This window comes from Gossypium raimondii, chromosome 11, assembly GCF_025698545.1.
Source record: "Gossypium raimondii isolate GPD5lz chromosome 11, ASM2569854v1, whole genome shotgun sequence".
Lineage (NCBI taxonomy): Eukaryota > Viridiplantae > Streptophyta > Magnoliopsida > Malvales > Malvaceae > Gossypium > Gossypium raimondii.
Genome location: NC_068575.1, coordinates 53,640,892 through 53,655,193, shown reverse-complemented (window position 1 = coordinate 53,655,193; position 14,302 = coordinate 53,640,892). Strand labels below are relative to the sequence as shown.

Below are 14,302 nucleotides of genomic sequence, written 5' to 3'. Positions count from 1 at the left end.
AGTCAACTTCCTTGTTTCAAGATTTTATTTCTTGAATATAACATGCACTTGGATTATACACCTAAAAAGTCCTTGTCAAAGGGCTCTTACTAGATACTAACTTTTCCCTATCTTGAAATATGTACAAGCATTTGCCACAACAAATTTGATCTGTTTCATGTTAAGGCGTTGCTAACCCCATCACTAAATACAACGGAAGTCGGTTTGTCAAGCTTCCGTGAGTCAACCATATGATATGAACCAGAACATATACTCCACAAGAAGCTAAGCTAGGTATTTGCATAATGTTGACGGCCAATTGTCTCTACTCCACTACATTCTTGCATCCAACTCCATACTCTTTCTCTAACTTGGCAATGCTTTTTAGATCAAAATGCCGCCAAATGTGAAATTTGGTAGTTGAAGAAAATTAAGGACAGATTTTGGTATGGAATCAAGATAAGAAAGCTGAATTATAAGACATGAGGCGCCATCACAAAATTGCAAAATTGCCACTTCAGTTGTCATTTCTGAATTATCAGTCCCAGATCATTTTTCTTTGATCATAGCTGTTCTTATACGACCCTTTGTAGCAACCTTCATTTTCTTTAGAACCTTCAACTATTGCCTATTTGATGTCTAAGTCAATCACTTTCCAAACATTGTCCCTGTCAGACAGGAAGTTTTGTATGTGGCAATCCACATTTATTCACCTACGTTAACAAACATTTGAGAAAGAACAAGGATTGACAAATTGGAACGAACTTGGAACCTCATCAAGTGGTCACTTGATATATATATATATATATGGACTTAGAGACATCAGTACATTCAACTAGAATTAGGACGATTTTCTCCATCGCATGAATGAACATAAATTTTATTCATGACGTTGTTAGTGGTCTCAAAAGCCTTCGAATATGGATAGGTGATAGTAACCTTGGATCTTTTGGAATCTCCCAACACTGCGCATTCATCACTCAATAATAACTGGTTTTTGGCATCATTCATGACGTTAATGATCTTGAAAGTCAAGCATCCTAGCCTTCGTATATGGGTAGGTGATTTATAACCTTAGGTCTTTTGGACTTTCCTATCACTAATTTATTTGAGTGACAATCACTAATTTATTTACATCTCAATCTATATAATTCGAAATTAAGATCCGCTTTTTGTATTTGAAACTAGACCCAATGAGATTTATACCATAAAAATTTCATAATTTCTAGATAAGTCAATTAATACAGTGTTTTTCTTCAAGTCTTCTCTGTTCTGCTGCTAGGCAACTTTGACCCTTTTTCTCTAAAACTTAAATATCTTTCGGTATAAATCTAGTTTGATGTTTCCATTTGTTTCCCTTGAAAATAGCATTAATATCTTAGGCATATAAATTTCATTTCCTAAACATTTTTATACAATTTAAAATGATTTTTCCAAGTTAGAACAAGCGAACTCGAAATCATTCCGACCTTGTCTCATAAAATTTATTATATATCATAATCTACAATTACATTGCTTACAACTTTTCTTTTATGAAAACTAGACTCAATAAGTTCTAATTTAGTATTTGATTCAACCTCTAACTCGATTTCAAAAATATTTGGTGAATTTTCAAAGTTAAACCAACGTTGTTGTCCCGAAATTGTTTTAATGCTAATTTTACTCTTTCATGATTCTTTGTATTAACTTTCATTTAGATATACATAATCATTATACTTTTAATTATTTTTCAATTTAATCCTTAAAACTCACTTATCATAACATATAATTTTATCATAACTTCTCTTATTTCAATTATAAATTTCATAAGCTTACAATTTAATCTCTAACATTATGAAGATTCATTATTTACTATAATTTTACCTAACATTAATTCATTAACACTTACCACTTCATTTTAACCCTTTATCCTCATACTTTACTTAAATCAAAAAAATCACTCTTTACAATTTAGTCCCACTATCATAAATTCAATGTAACTTGGAAATTCATCACACATTCACTTTTTATGAAATCACTATATCATCGCACTTCATTTATATTCTCTTTTCAACATTCCATTCCATATATCTTATTTTTTATTTTACAATTTAGTCTTTTCTACTACTTCAATATAGTAATTTAATTTCATACATAACATTTGCACATTCATAATTAATTCAACAATTTAAAATTCTCTACACTTAGATGAAAATTCTTGAAGTACTTATCTTGTCTCTATAATCTCTTCATGTTTTCCACAACTTTCGCCACTTCCACTTCCACTTCAAATTTATTTCTTCTAATATTATATTCTAACTAATTTTGGAGTAAAATTTCTCTAGTTTACTTCTCATTTTGGGTGGCTATGGAAAATTTCAAAGAATTTGGGAGAAAAGTGGGATTTCATGGTAAAGGACCAAATTGTAATAAAATAAAAATCTCTTTGCATGTATATATAAGTGACGTTGGAAGCATGAGGACTTTTCTTCATGTTTCCATGTAAATATCTTAAAATATTATAATATAAAATATATTTATGTCATAATTTCAATCTAATGGCTAAGATTTCTTCTCACTTTTCAATTTGATCCAATGGTCCATATTTTGCCAACAACCATGATATTTTCTCATAATTATCCAATTTAGAAAATGATAATTTTATCCTTCATATTTCTTTAAAATTTCATCCTTAAATCACTGCTCACTTTTGGTAAAATTGAAATTTAGTCCCTAATATTTCTTCACTTATTCAATTTGGCCCTTGCACACCAATTTCATGTCATAAGAAATTTGGTAAATTTCAATTTTATTCCTTCAACTTGCTTATTTTTATACTTTAACCTTTTAATTTTGAATAATTGTTCTTAAACCTCAAAACTTTTTACATATTTACGATTTAATCCTTATTTAGTATACCACAACATACTTTTTAATTTAACTTTCTTTGATACTCCTCAACCTTCTATTTTATCACTTTCATTTCCTTATTTTACTTTATTGAAAAATCAATTATTCATAATCTCAATTTATTATTGCTTTTATAATACAATAATTTTAGGGTGTTACAAAATTACCAAGCTACCAATCGATTAAACTTGCTGTCATGGCACAAAGTCATGATATTTATTTTATTCCTTTTTACCGTATCTTGTACCTTGGTAGACCAGTGTATTCATTGTAAATTTTACTAGAAATCATAATTTATGTCTAGGCCTAGTCTGTTTTCCATTAATATTACAACAAGCTAACCGTATATAAATTCCCAAGAAAGCAGTTGTATTCATCAAGATCTAATTTTCTACCCAGGAATCGAATCAAAACATATAGGGAACATTTATCTAACAATGTCCAGTATTGTTTTTAGCTTTTGAATTGAGATTCCATCACTGTTTTTAGCTTATGAATTGAGATTCCATCACTGTTTTTAGCTTCTGAATTGAGTTTCCATCAATCTATTTTATAATAATGTAAAACCACAAGTGTAGATTATAACAAAAGAAAATCAGAAAGTACTAATAAGCAAAGGAGTGGTTGATGATTTGGTTCCCACAAGTGCAACATGCATAATTAATATTTTGCATAATACTGACATGTTTATCGTAAGTTTGTAAGTCATATCTCCACCAACTAAAGTGCTTCTTAAATTCCGTGAACTCCTTTGGCCTCTCCTCCGAGTATGAGAGACAAAACCCCGATAACAGTGCATTTGATAGACAAGAAAGCATCTCTCCAATTAGGTTTGATAGATAATATATTAATCTTTCAATTGATTTGCTCATTTCTGATTAGACTAAGGACATGTTTAGGTTCATCTACTAATATAAGTTGTCTTTCCGTATTACGATCCGACCATGTAATACTGCTTAGTATTAGTTACACATTAGACAACAAATGAGCTAATATTTGTTTCTATTTTGCTTTACATGCAAAATTCACGTGAGGACAACATAAAAAAAGGTACTAATGTAATTCATGAATAATTTTATTAACCAATATGTTCGAAAAAATTACAAATGGACAAACGAATATACTATACTTAAGGCACTAGATCCAACATCTTGTTCATTTGCCATTTAAGGCACTTGCTAATTTAAAAATCAATTTTCATTCATTTTGCTCACTTAACAATTTAGTCTTTATACTATTTTTATTAGTCATTTTAATTTAATATAACTTAATAATTAAATTTCACCCTCCCATACTCGACACGTAATTATTCGATTCTAATTTCTTATTAACTTGATTTACAAATTCGACCCTAAAATTGATTTTTTTTCGACGTCATTGAAAATTGGGTTGTTATACAATTGTTATGGGTTCAAATCTCAGCATATACATATTTTTATTAGTTTTTTAGTGAAAAGAGTGAAATACCCTTAAATAATATTACTTATTTTAATTACAAAATGACATTCTCGTAATTTTCTAACCGAGTTGTTACTCGGTTGAGGATGACACCGACTCAATAAAACAGTTAAATAATAGCAAGTATAGATATACAACTGATAAATGTAGTAAAGTGTGCATAATAAAATTAAAATGTATAAAAATATAAAAAAAAAAGTTGTAGTTGAATGGTAAATTAAAGGTTTAACTAAAGTAATTGGTGTAAATTCAAATCTCACTAAATTCATATTTTTATAGTTTTTTAAAGTGAAAAGACTAAAATACTCTCAAATAATATTACTTATTTTAATTACGAAAGGGCATTCTCGTGACTTCTTAACCAAGTTGATGACTCGGTTGAGGGTGACAATGACTCAACCAAGAGCTTAATTATAGTATAGAAGTAGAGATATACAATCGATGAAGGTAATAAAGTGTGCATAATAAAATTAAAATGTATAAAAATATATTTTTTAAAACTTTAGTTGAATGATAAATTAAAGGTTTTATTAATGCAATTGGTGTGGATTCAAACTTTGCCATATGCATATATTTATTGGTTTTTAAGTGAAAAGACTAAAATGCTCTCAAATAATATTACTTATTTTAATTAAATATTATGAAAGGGCATTCTCATAACTTCTTAATCGAGTTTGGTGACCCGATTAAGGGTGACACCAATTCAATCAAGAGCTTAAATAATAATATAAATATACAACTAATGGAGGTAATAAATTGTACATAATAAAATTAAAATGTATAAAATATTAATAAAAAGTTTTAGTTGACAGAAGTTTTATTAATGTTATTTGGTGTGAATTCAAATCATACTATATGCATATTTTTATTGATTTTTTTAGTAAAACTGACTGATATTATTACTAACTCGGCTCAAGGCAGAAACAATAGCTTAAAAGCCACAATACACGGCAACATGAAAAGACAAAATAACAAAAGAAAAGGGGAACAACTGTCTAAGCAGACAAATCAATTAAAACTCCTAGAAACTACCAACCCAAAGAATCAGAAAGTAAAACGTCTTAAGCCAACAACCAGCACCGCTTCAGAAACCAAATATCAGCCAAAATCTCTCCTCACCATTTGAAAAAACTGAAACAAGTAAAAAGGAGAGAACGATAGTTTTGAACTCAAGCACTGGAGATTCATCGAACCTTCTCTATTTTTAAAGCAAAACAAGAGGAACCTTAGTATAACACCCCTAACCCGTATCCGTCGCCGAAGTAGGGTTACGAGGCATTACTGAACAAACACAACCATTTTTAAAATCAAACTGATCACAAATATGAAAATTTAATGACTTTTGCATAGCTATTTATAATTTACAATCAAAATATAATCAACATCGTACTCAAACCTATACATGCCATAAGATTGAGTTCAAATATTTAACAAAATACCAAAAGTAGTCGATAGTGTGATAGACTATGCTGATGATCCCCGAGCTCGTAACGCGTCTCTAAAATCTATAAAAACAAATGGGCAAAAACAAACAAAGTAAGCTTTTATAGCTTAGTAAGTCTATAGCATACCTAAAATACATATAAAAGAATCATATAATTCTTTAAGAAAATTTATTGAAATCACAATTATCAATTATAATTACTAATCAAACATTTGTTTAAATTTTAAAAGAATGTGTATTTATCTAATACACCCAAACAGACAAATGTATATACATTTTATGCATATAATCTACAACCATGAATCATGAATGCATATATACATATATGCATGACAAATATTAGAACCAAATGTATATACACTTTAAACATATTAGCGAGTGCATATATACATAAGCTTAACAAATATTATAACCAAATGTGTACATGTATTTACCACATACATTTATCCAAAGTCATATATGTAATTATCATGCACACACAATCGAATATATATATAACTTTATCAATCACATTTCATATCTCATTATACATGTATATATATATATATATATATATATATCGATCATAAACTTTTAACCTAACTCATATTTATGCCTATAACCGAATACATTCGCATTCAACTTTTACTTATAAACAAATATTTACACATATATGTATTAGCAATTGCACATAAGATTACTCATCAGTTTCTTATACCAAATGCATCCATAAATAAATATATATATATATATATATATATATATATATATATCAACCACCTATGTCGAGTTTATGCACAACATCTTCAAACACATAAATCTGAACAATTCACACAATTTCAACAGATTCACCGGCACTTAGCCTGCTAGGCTTAAAACCTGATTCAATACACTGGCAATTAGCCTGCTAGACGTAAAGTCCGAAATATTTCACCGGCGTCAAGCCTGCTAGACGTATAGTCTGAAACATTTCACCGGCATCAAGCCTGCTAGACGTAAAGTCTGAATTATCTCATTGACAATAATCATTTTAGGCCCCAAGCTCAAACACTCAATTCACCCAAATATTACTCATTTTCGAACTATATAGGTATATAAATTCCATGCTTAAATATTCAGCTCGAAACTCAAAATTTATATCATAGAAACACACGAATATATATATAAAACTCAACCACCAAATCCAATTTGACAATTCAATAAATCAACTGAACATATTTATGCATAACCTTATACTTCAAATCCTACTACAAATATAATACTATTTAACTAAAAATATTCTTGAATAATATACACTTTACATTCCAACATATTAAAATTTTACACACATATATATACATGATCAAAACTAACATATGCAAATATCATCTAATAACAAATTTCAAAACTAAATCTTATACATGCATACATATACACTCAAACCGCACATACTTTTATAATGACACATCTTAATTGATTCAAAAGTGTATATATACATGTATATTTACATGTTTAATAATAAAACTCTTATATCTATGTATATTTACGAATCTCTAAGTACACATATATACATATACATATCTTTGATTAAATCAATAATTTATACATGTATATACGTGTATGAATTGAACCACATATATATATAAAACTCTTATACTTCAACTAGATTCATTAACATTTATGTATATACTTATTTACCTTTGCACTTTAGCTAAATTCAATTACCTATATAAGTATAAACCTCTAGGTTCGAATATAAAAGAAAATACATATAAGCCAATCATACTTTTAATTTATTCAACCGATATACTTTAAATTATAATTCATCAAAAATAAATACATATACATACTTATATATTGTTTTTATGACATTAAATAGCTAATAGACTTACCTCGGAAGATGGAAAATCGAAGTCGGACGATTATTCGACTAATTTGGCTTTCCCCGATCTAACTCCGATTTCTTTGGTTCTCGATCTAAATATATTCAAAATAAGATAATTTATTTATTAACACATTCAATTTAATCCAAAAATACATAATTTGGCAAATTACTATTTTGCCCCTAATATTTACACTTTTTGCTATTTAGTCCTTTTTGCACAAAATACAAAATACACAAAATTTTCCCTCACTAAGCTAGGGCCGAATGTTCCTTGTCTTCATACTAGTCCACACATTTCATTTATTTCACATTTTAGTCCCCCAAAAATTTAATTTCACAATTTAGCCCTATTTACTCAATTTCACTAAAAATCCCAATACAAAACATATTAATCTATCACATATCTTTCATTTTTCATCATCAACTATCACAAAGTCCAAGCATTCATCAATGGCACATTTCAAAATCGTCAACAATTCACAAAATTAAAACATGGGTTTTGAAGAACACAAAGCAACGATCTCAAAAACGTAAAAATTATTAAAAATTAAAACCTAAACATACCTTAATCAAGCAAAATAACTGTCGAACCTAGCTTGCTATTTTTTTTCTTCTTTTTCTTTTGTATATTCGGCAATGAGAAAGATAACATGCATGGCTTTGTTTATTTTAAGTTTTATTATTTTTAATATATTATACCATTATTATTTTACTTTTATATTTAATATATATAATATGTATATAATAGCCATCACTGCCGTCCACTACCATTAATATTGGCTAAATTTCAACATGAAACCTCCAAATTATAAAGACAAAAATAATTAAGCACTTTCATATTTAGCCATCAAATTTTTATTTTATGCGATTTAGCCATTTTCTCAAATTAAGCACACAACAATAAAATTAATTCATGAAACTTTCACACAAGTAAATTCACACATAATAAACACGTAAAATAATATTAAAATATTTTTCAGACTCGGATTTGTGGTCCCGAAACCACTGTTCCGATTAGGGTCAAAACCGAGTTATTACACTTAGAGACACTGGTTCCAAGACAAACGGTCCTTCATCGCCACCATCATCACTGATTCAAGCACTCCATTAACCCAGCCACCACAAAGTGTGAGCCGCTCCATTAACCGTTTGGGGCACAAAAAGGTAAGATACCTCATCAAAATGTAAACCCATTTTACAAATATGATGTGTAATCGGCCTGAGAACCGATTTATCTTCCCCCTTCTTCTTAATACTTTTGATAACTGTCAAAGAGTCTCCTTCCACGATCAGACGCCAAAAGCCCATCATACTCGCAAAGATTAATGCCTTTTTGCAAGCCCATGCTTCTGCCACAAATGCGTCAACAACATCCTCAAAAAGATAAGTTTCCGCCCCTACGATTTCTCCTGTAGAGTCTCTGGCTAAAATTGTTGTTGTAGCGAGTGCTTCTTCTTTTTGGAAAGTCACATCAAAGTTTATCTTAATAACTCTATACTCTCGGGGTCTCCAAAGATCCTTTACCATAGATCTAAGAGAATGACGGAGATTCTCTTGATTTTGACTAAGATCTTGTTCATATCCTCGAATAAACCCCAACAATTCTTGCAATGAAAATTTTACCCCTTCATAGATCATTTTTTTTCTACGAAACCATAGGCCCCATATGGAAATTACAATGATTCGTTTTTGTTGTTCATTTGCTGCAGAAAACGTTCTAACAAAGTGATTCTTGTAACACAACGAAGCTTCGAATAACGGAATCTTTACTTGTAAGGAAGTCCACACACACTGTAGAGTACCACAAGACAACATCAGATGATCTGAATCCTCCAGATCTGCCTTACACAGTGGGCAAACAACTTCCACGCACAAAGTTTTGCGCACCAGATTACCAAAGTGGGGCACCAAATTATTGACCAACCTCCAACTGTGTATTTTAATTTTTTTTGGAATATTCAACGACCATAAGGCTTTGTAAAATTCTTTGTAATCATCATCATTAGAGGAAGTGTGCGTAGTGTACTGTAAATATGCTATAGTTAGGGCCCGATACCCACTCTTTTTGTGTATTCCCCAGAACCTTCATGTTTCCAAACTATCATGTCCTCCGAGCTACTTCCAGAAATAGGAATAGAAATTCGAGCTGCTGTAGTTTCGTCAACTAAATTATGAACTAGCTCCCCATTCCAAGTATTAGTCTCAGTCTCAATTAGTTGATTAACAGTCGTCCAAGTAGGCTTAATCTCCTAAACAGAAATTCTGTTGTTCTCTCTTCCAGGTAGCCAAGGATCATTCCATATGTTGATGCGATCACCATTACCAACCCGCCACAAAATCGCTTCTCCAATCAACTCCTGAGCGCTACAAATGCTTCTCCAGGTAAATGAAGGGTAAGAACCAACTTTCGCTGATAGTATATCTGAAAAAGGGAAGTAACGAGTGTAACACCCCCAACTCGTATCCCTCGCCGGAACCGGGTTACGGAGCATTACCAGAGATTACAGATCAAACAGACAGAAATCTCAAACATTTTATATCATCAAAACAAGTCATCAAGCATTATTTTAATCCAAATTATAAACTCTCAAAAATATATCTTATAACTTCATTTACAATCAAACCACAAAATAACTAATATTTAGACACTCTAGGTACATGCCGACATAAAGAAATAAACATCACAATATTTAAGTTCGGGATCGTTGTTGGATGTTGAATCAGCGATTAAACTTAAGTACTTAACCTGCGCACGGAAAACAAAACTGTACGCTGAGTAAAAACTCAGTGGTATTTCTATAATCCAAATATTTAAAAATAAAACAATAAAATATGTATAATAAAATGTTAAGCACAATTGAACATTTAAAATCGCACAATACTCAACTTTCATCACTTGCTATATATAACACGTTTCCATAATTTATTCACGTATCATTTAAACAATAGCACTATCCATTCCACAATCAATTTATGAGTATATAACTCGTGTATTCCATGTATTTACAACATATTTCACATTCTATTTTCAGTTTACTATCTCATATTCTTATTCTTAGCCCAAAGTAGATTTTATAGAACACACCGGATATACGGAACAAATACAGAGGTGCATTATTATGCACTAATGAACAGAGAGCACTGAAGTGCTATACAGAGAGCACAGATATGCTAATCAGAGAGCACTGACGTGCTAGTAATCAGAGAGCACCAACGTCCTAATAAACAGATAGCGAGCTAAAGTTCCTTAATGGCATGCCACTAATATCCCAGTAGTTCTAAATTCCATTTACTTGGGCATTAAGGCTAAATTTTATACATATAAAAAATAATTCAATTATCATATTTGCACAATTTCACATTTACACATATATATTCATAATATATATTCCACTTTAATTCAACCAATATAATTTCATCACATATCAAGACAATCCATTTCAATTGTAAAAAAAAAAAACAATAATTCTCACCTCAATCACTTACCATAACATTTAATTAAAAATACAACAATTAATAATTAGATTCGGATTATAGAAATACAAACCAAGAGTTCCGAGCTATTCCTCGTCGACTATATTTTCCCCTTTTTAGTCGAGAATTTCTGTACGACGATTGCTACGGAATTAAAACAATTAAAAATCATCAATACAACACCATTCAATCTCACATTAAATATTTTAATTTTTACTCAATATTTGCCTAAATTCCAATTTAGTCCCTGAATCGAGACTAACTTTTATTCTCAAAACTAATTTCATATTTTCATTCCATTCCCACTTTAAACTAATTTAACTCTCTAATTTCACCATAAATCCTTAATTTCAAATTCTCTCAATTTATTCCTATTAATTCAAAACCTATAATTTATTTTACAAATCAACCCTTTACTAACTTCTAACTTGAAATTCAATCAATTTAACCCCAAATTAGTCAAATAATTCAACATAACTCATGTCTAAAAATCAACTATCTTTCAAAATTTCAACATAAACCATGAAATATTTTGTTCTAGAACTCCAAAAACTCAAAAATTACAAGAAAATGGATTAAATTGACTTACCAAATTAACTTTGAACTTTGAAAACCCAAATTTTCCTTTTTCTTTTCTTTCTTTCCTTCTCCCTGTTTCTTCTTTGTTTTCGTTTTTCAATTCTGTTTCAATTCTTTTTTCTATCTTTTATTTCTTTTATAATATAATATGATATAATATATAATATATAACTTAACTTAACTTGTAAGTAATATTATTATAATAATATATTTTAACTTTAGATTTTTTTTTAAAAATCTACTTATGCCGCCTCAACTTTAAAAAAGGCATAATTGCTTATTTGGTCCTTTTAACTTTTCTTTAATCTTTAATTAAACTTTTATTTCTATTGCAATTTAATCCTTTTTAATCAATTAACCATCGAAACGTTAAAATTTCTTAACGAAACTTTAATACTACCCTAATGACACTCCGTAAATATTTATAAAAATATTTACGGCTCAGTTTATAATATCGAGGTCTCGATACCTCGTTTTCGACCCAATTTACCTAATAATTTCTTTTAAATCACAAAATTCACTAATTCAAAAATATTTCTAAAATCACACTTAACTTATAATTATTAATTAATAAATTTTTCTAACTTTTTCATCGAATTTAGTGATCTCAAATCACTGTTCTGACACTACTGAAAATTGGGTTGTTACAATGGGCTTTTAAAACTCTGGCTAAAAGACAATGAGGTTGAGATAAAATACGCCAAACCTGTTTTGCTAATAAGGCCTTATTAAACAAAAATAAGTTTTTAAAACCTAACCCCCCAATGCACTTCGGTTTGCATAACATTTCCCAACTGCTCCAATGAACACCTTTCAATGTCTTGTTGTTAGTCCACCAGAACCTATTCATAATGCCTTCAAGCTTACGACATAACGATTTGGGCAAAAGAAAGTATTGCATAGCATAAAGCGGTGTTGCCTGCAAGACCGATTTAATAAAGATCTCCTTACCCCCTATTGACAGATAGCGCAAACTCCACCCTTCGACTCGTTTTCTGAACCGATCAGCAAAATTAGCAAAAGCCCATGTTTTTCTCTGACCCACCATCATAGGCAAACCTAGATACTTCTCAGGGTTTAAAGCCACCCGAACTCCTAACAAATTGATAATATCCTCCTAGACACTAGAGGCCACATTTGCTCCAAAATAAATAAGAGATTTGTCAAAATTTACCCGCTGCCTCGAGACCATCTTATATTCCCGAATGACATCACGAACCACTCTGGCCCCCTCACACGAGGCATCTCTGAAAAGGATGCAATCATCTGCAAAAAACAAATGATTAATAGATAATCTCTCCCTACCAATAGGTGCGCCCAACATCCAACCTTTCTGTTTGGCATCCTGAATAAGCGTAGAAAAACCCTCAGCACAAATCAGAAACAGATAGGGGCTAAGAGGGTCTCCTTGTCTTAAGCCTCTTGATGGAGAAAACCATTCACTATTAATCCCATTAAGGTTAACAGAATAGGAAACAGAACAAACGCATCTCATGATGAGAACGATCCAATCACCATGAAAACCCAAATGCTTCATCATTCCCGCCAAAAAATCTCATTTTACACAGTCATATGCTTTACTCATATCTAGTTTAAGCGCAAAACTCCCACTCCCGCCACTCTTCTTCATTTTGAGAGAATGAAGGACCTCATAAGCGATCAACACATTATCCGAAATAAGTCTTCCTGGGATAAAAGCACCTTGAGCTTCATTAATACAACTACCCAAAATAGCACTCATACGAATTACCAAGACTTTCACAATAATTTTATAAACGACATTACAAAGACTTATGGGTCTGGATTGTGACATATTTTTTGGTTTATCAACCTTAGGGATCAAAATAATGCGTGTTTTATTAATATCTCCTACTTCAGACTGACCATTCAAAATAGATAAACAATAACGGGAAATCTCTGGTCTAATAATATGCCAGTACCTTTAGAAAAAAATTGCGGGGAACCCATCAACGCCAGGGACTTTTAAAGGCGCCATTATCTTTACTGCATAGGCGATATCCTCCTCAGTGAACTGGTTTAGCAAATTATCATTCATGCTAACAGTAACTATTTTCTCTACTAGGCCAAATAAGTGCTCATCCAAACCTATATCAGAAGCTGAAAATAGTTTTCCAAAATAATCCGAAACAATATTTATAATCTCCTCGATCAATGTAGTCATTCCACCATTCTCATCTTCTAACTCAGAGATTCGACCACGAAACTGACGTTGAACGGCAATCTTATAAAAGTAACTGGTGTTCCGATCACCATTCTTCAGCTAGTTGGCTCGGGCTCGTTGCTCCCAAAATAACTCTTCCTTATCAGCCTCCAAATTAAGCCCTAATTGAACCTCCGTAATTTCAGCTAAAGTCTCATCAGAAAGTTCCTAATTATAAAGACAATTCAATCTGTCTTCTAAATCTACCCGATTTCTCTTCTCCTCTCTACTTCTGGATTTACTCCATTTTTGCATTTGGTGACCCATTCTCTCAAGCTTACTCGGTATACTTCGAGGAGTATCTTCCCACCATCTTTTAATCATCTCCTCAAAAGAACTTTCTAAACACCATTTGGCCTCAAACCGAAACATTTTTGCATTACTACACTGATCATTCCATCTCACTCCCACGGTA

The 14,302-nt window shown here is 30.9% G+C and overlaps 1 protein-coding gene across 1 annotated transcript; it reads right to left on the bottom strand.

The window, feature by feature from the left end:
• Positions 1 to 8,720: 8,720 nt before the first annotated feature.
• LOC105800945 (uncharacterized) lies at positions 8,721 to 13,206 on the bottom strand. Its single transcript, XM_052623692.1, has 5 exons — positions 12,841 to 13,206; positions 12,477 to 12,702; positions 9,941 to 10,035; positions 9,674 to 9,862; positions 8,721 to 9,404 (listed from the first exon to the last, which is right to left on the bottom strand). Exons 1-5 carry the CDS (start codon positions 13,204 to 13,206, stop codon positions 8,721 to 8,723), a joined length of 1,560 nt encoding a protein of 519 aa, XP_052479652.1.
• Between the last annotated feature and the right edge of the window lie 1,096 nt (positions 13,207 to 14,302).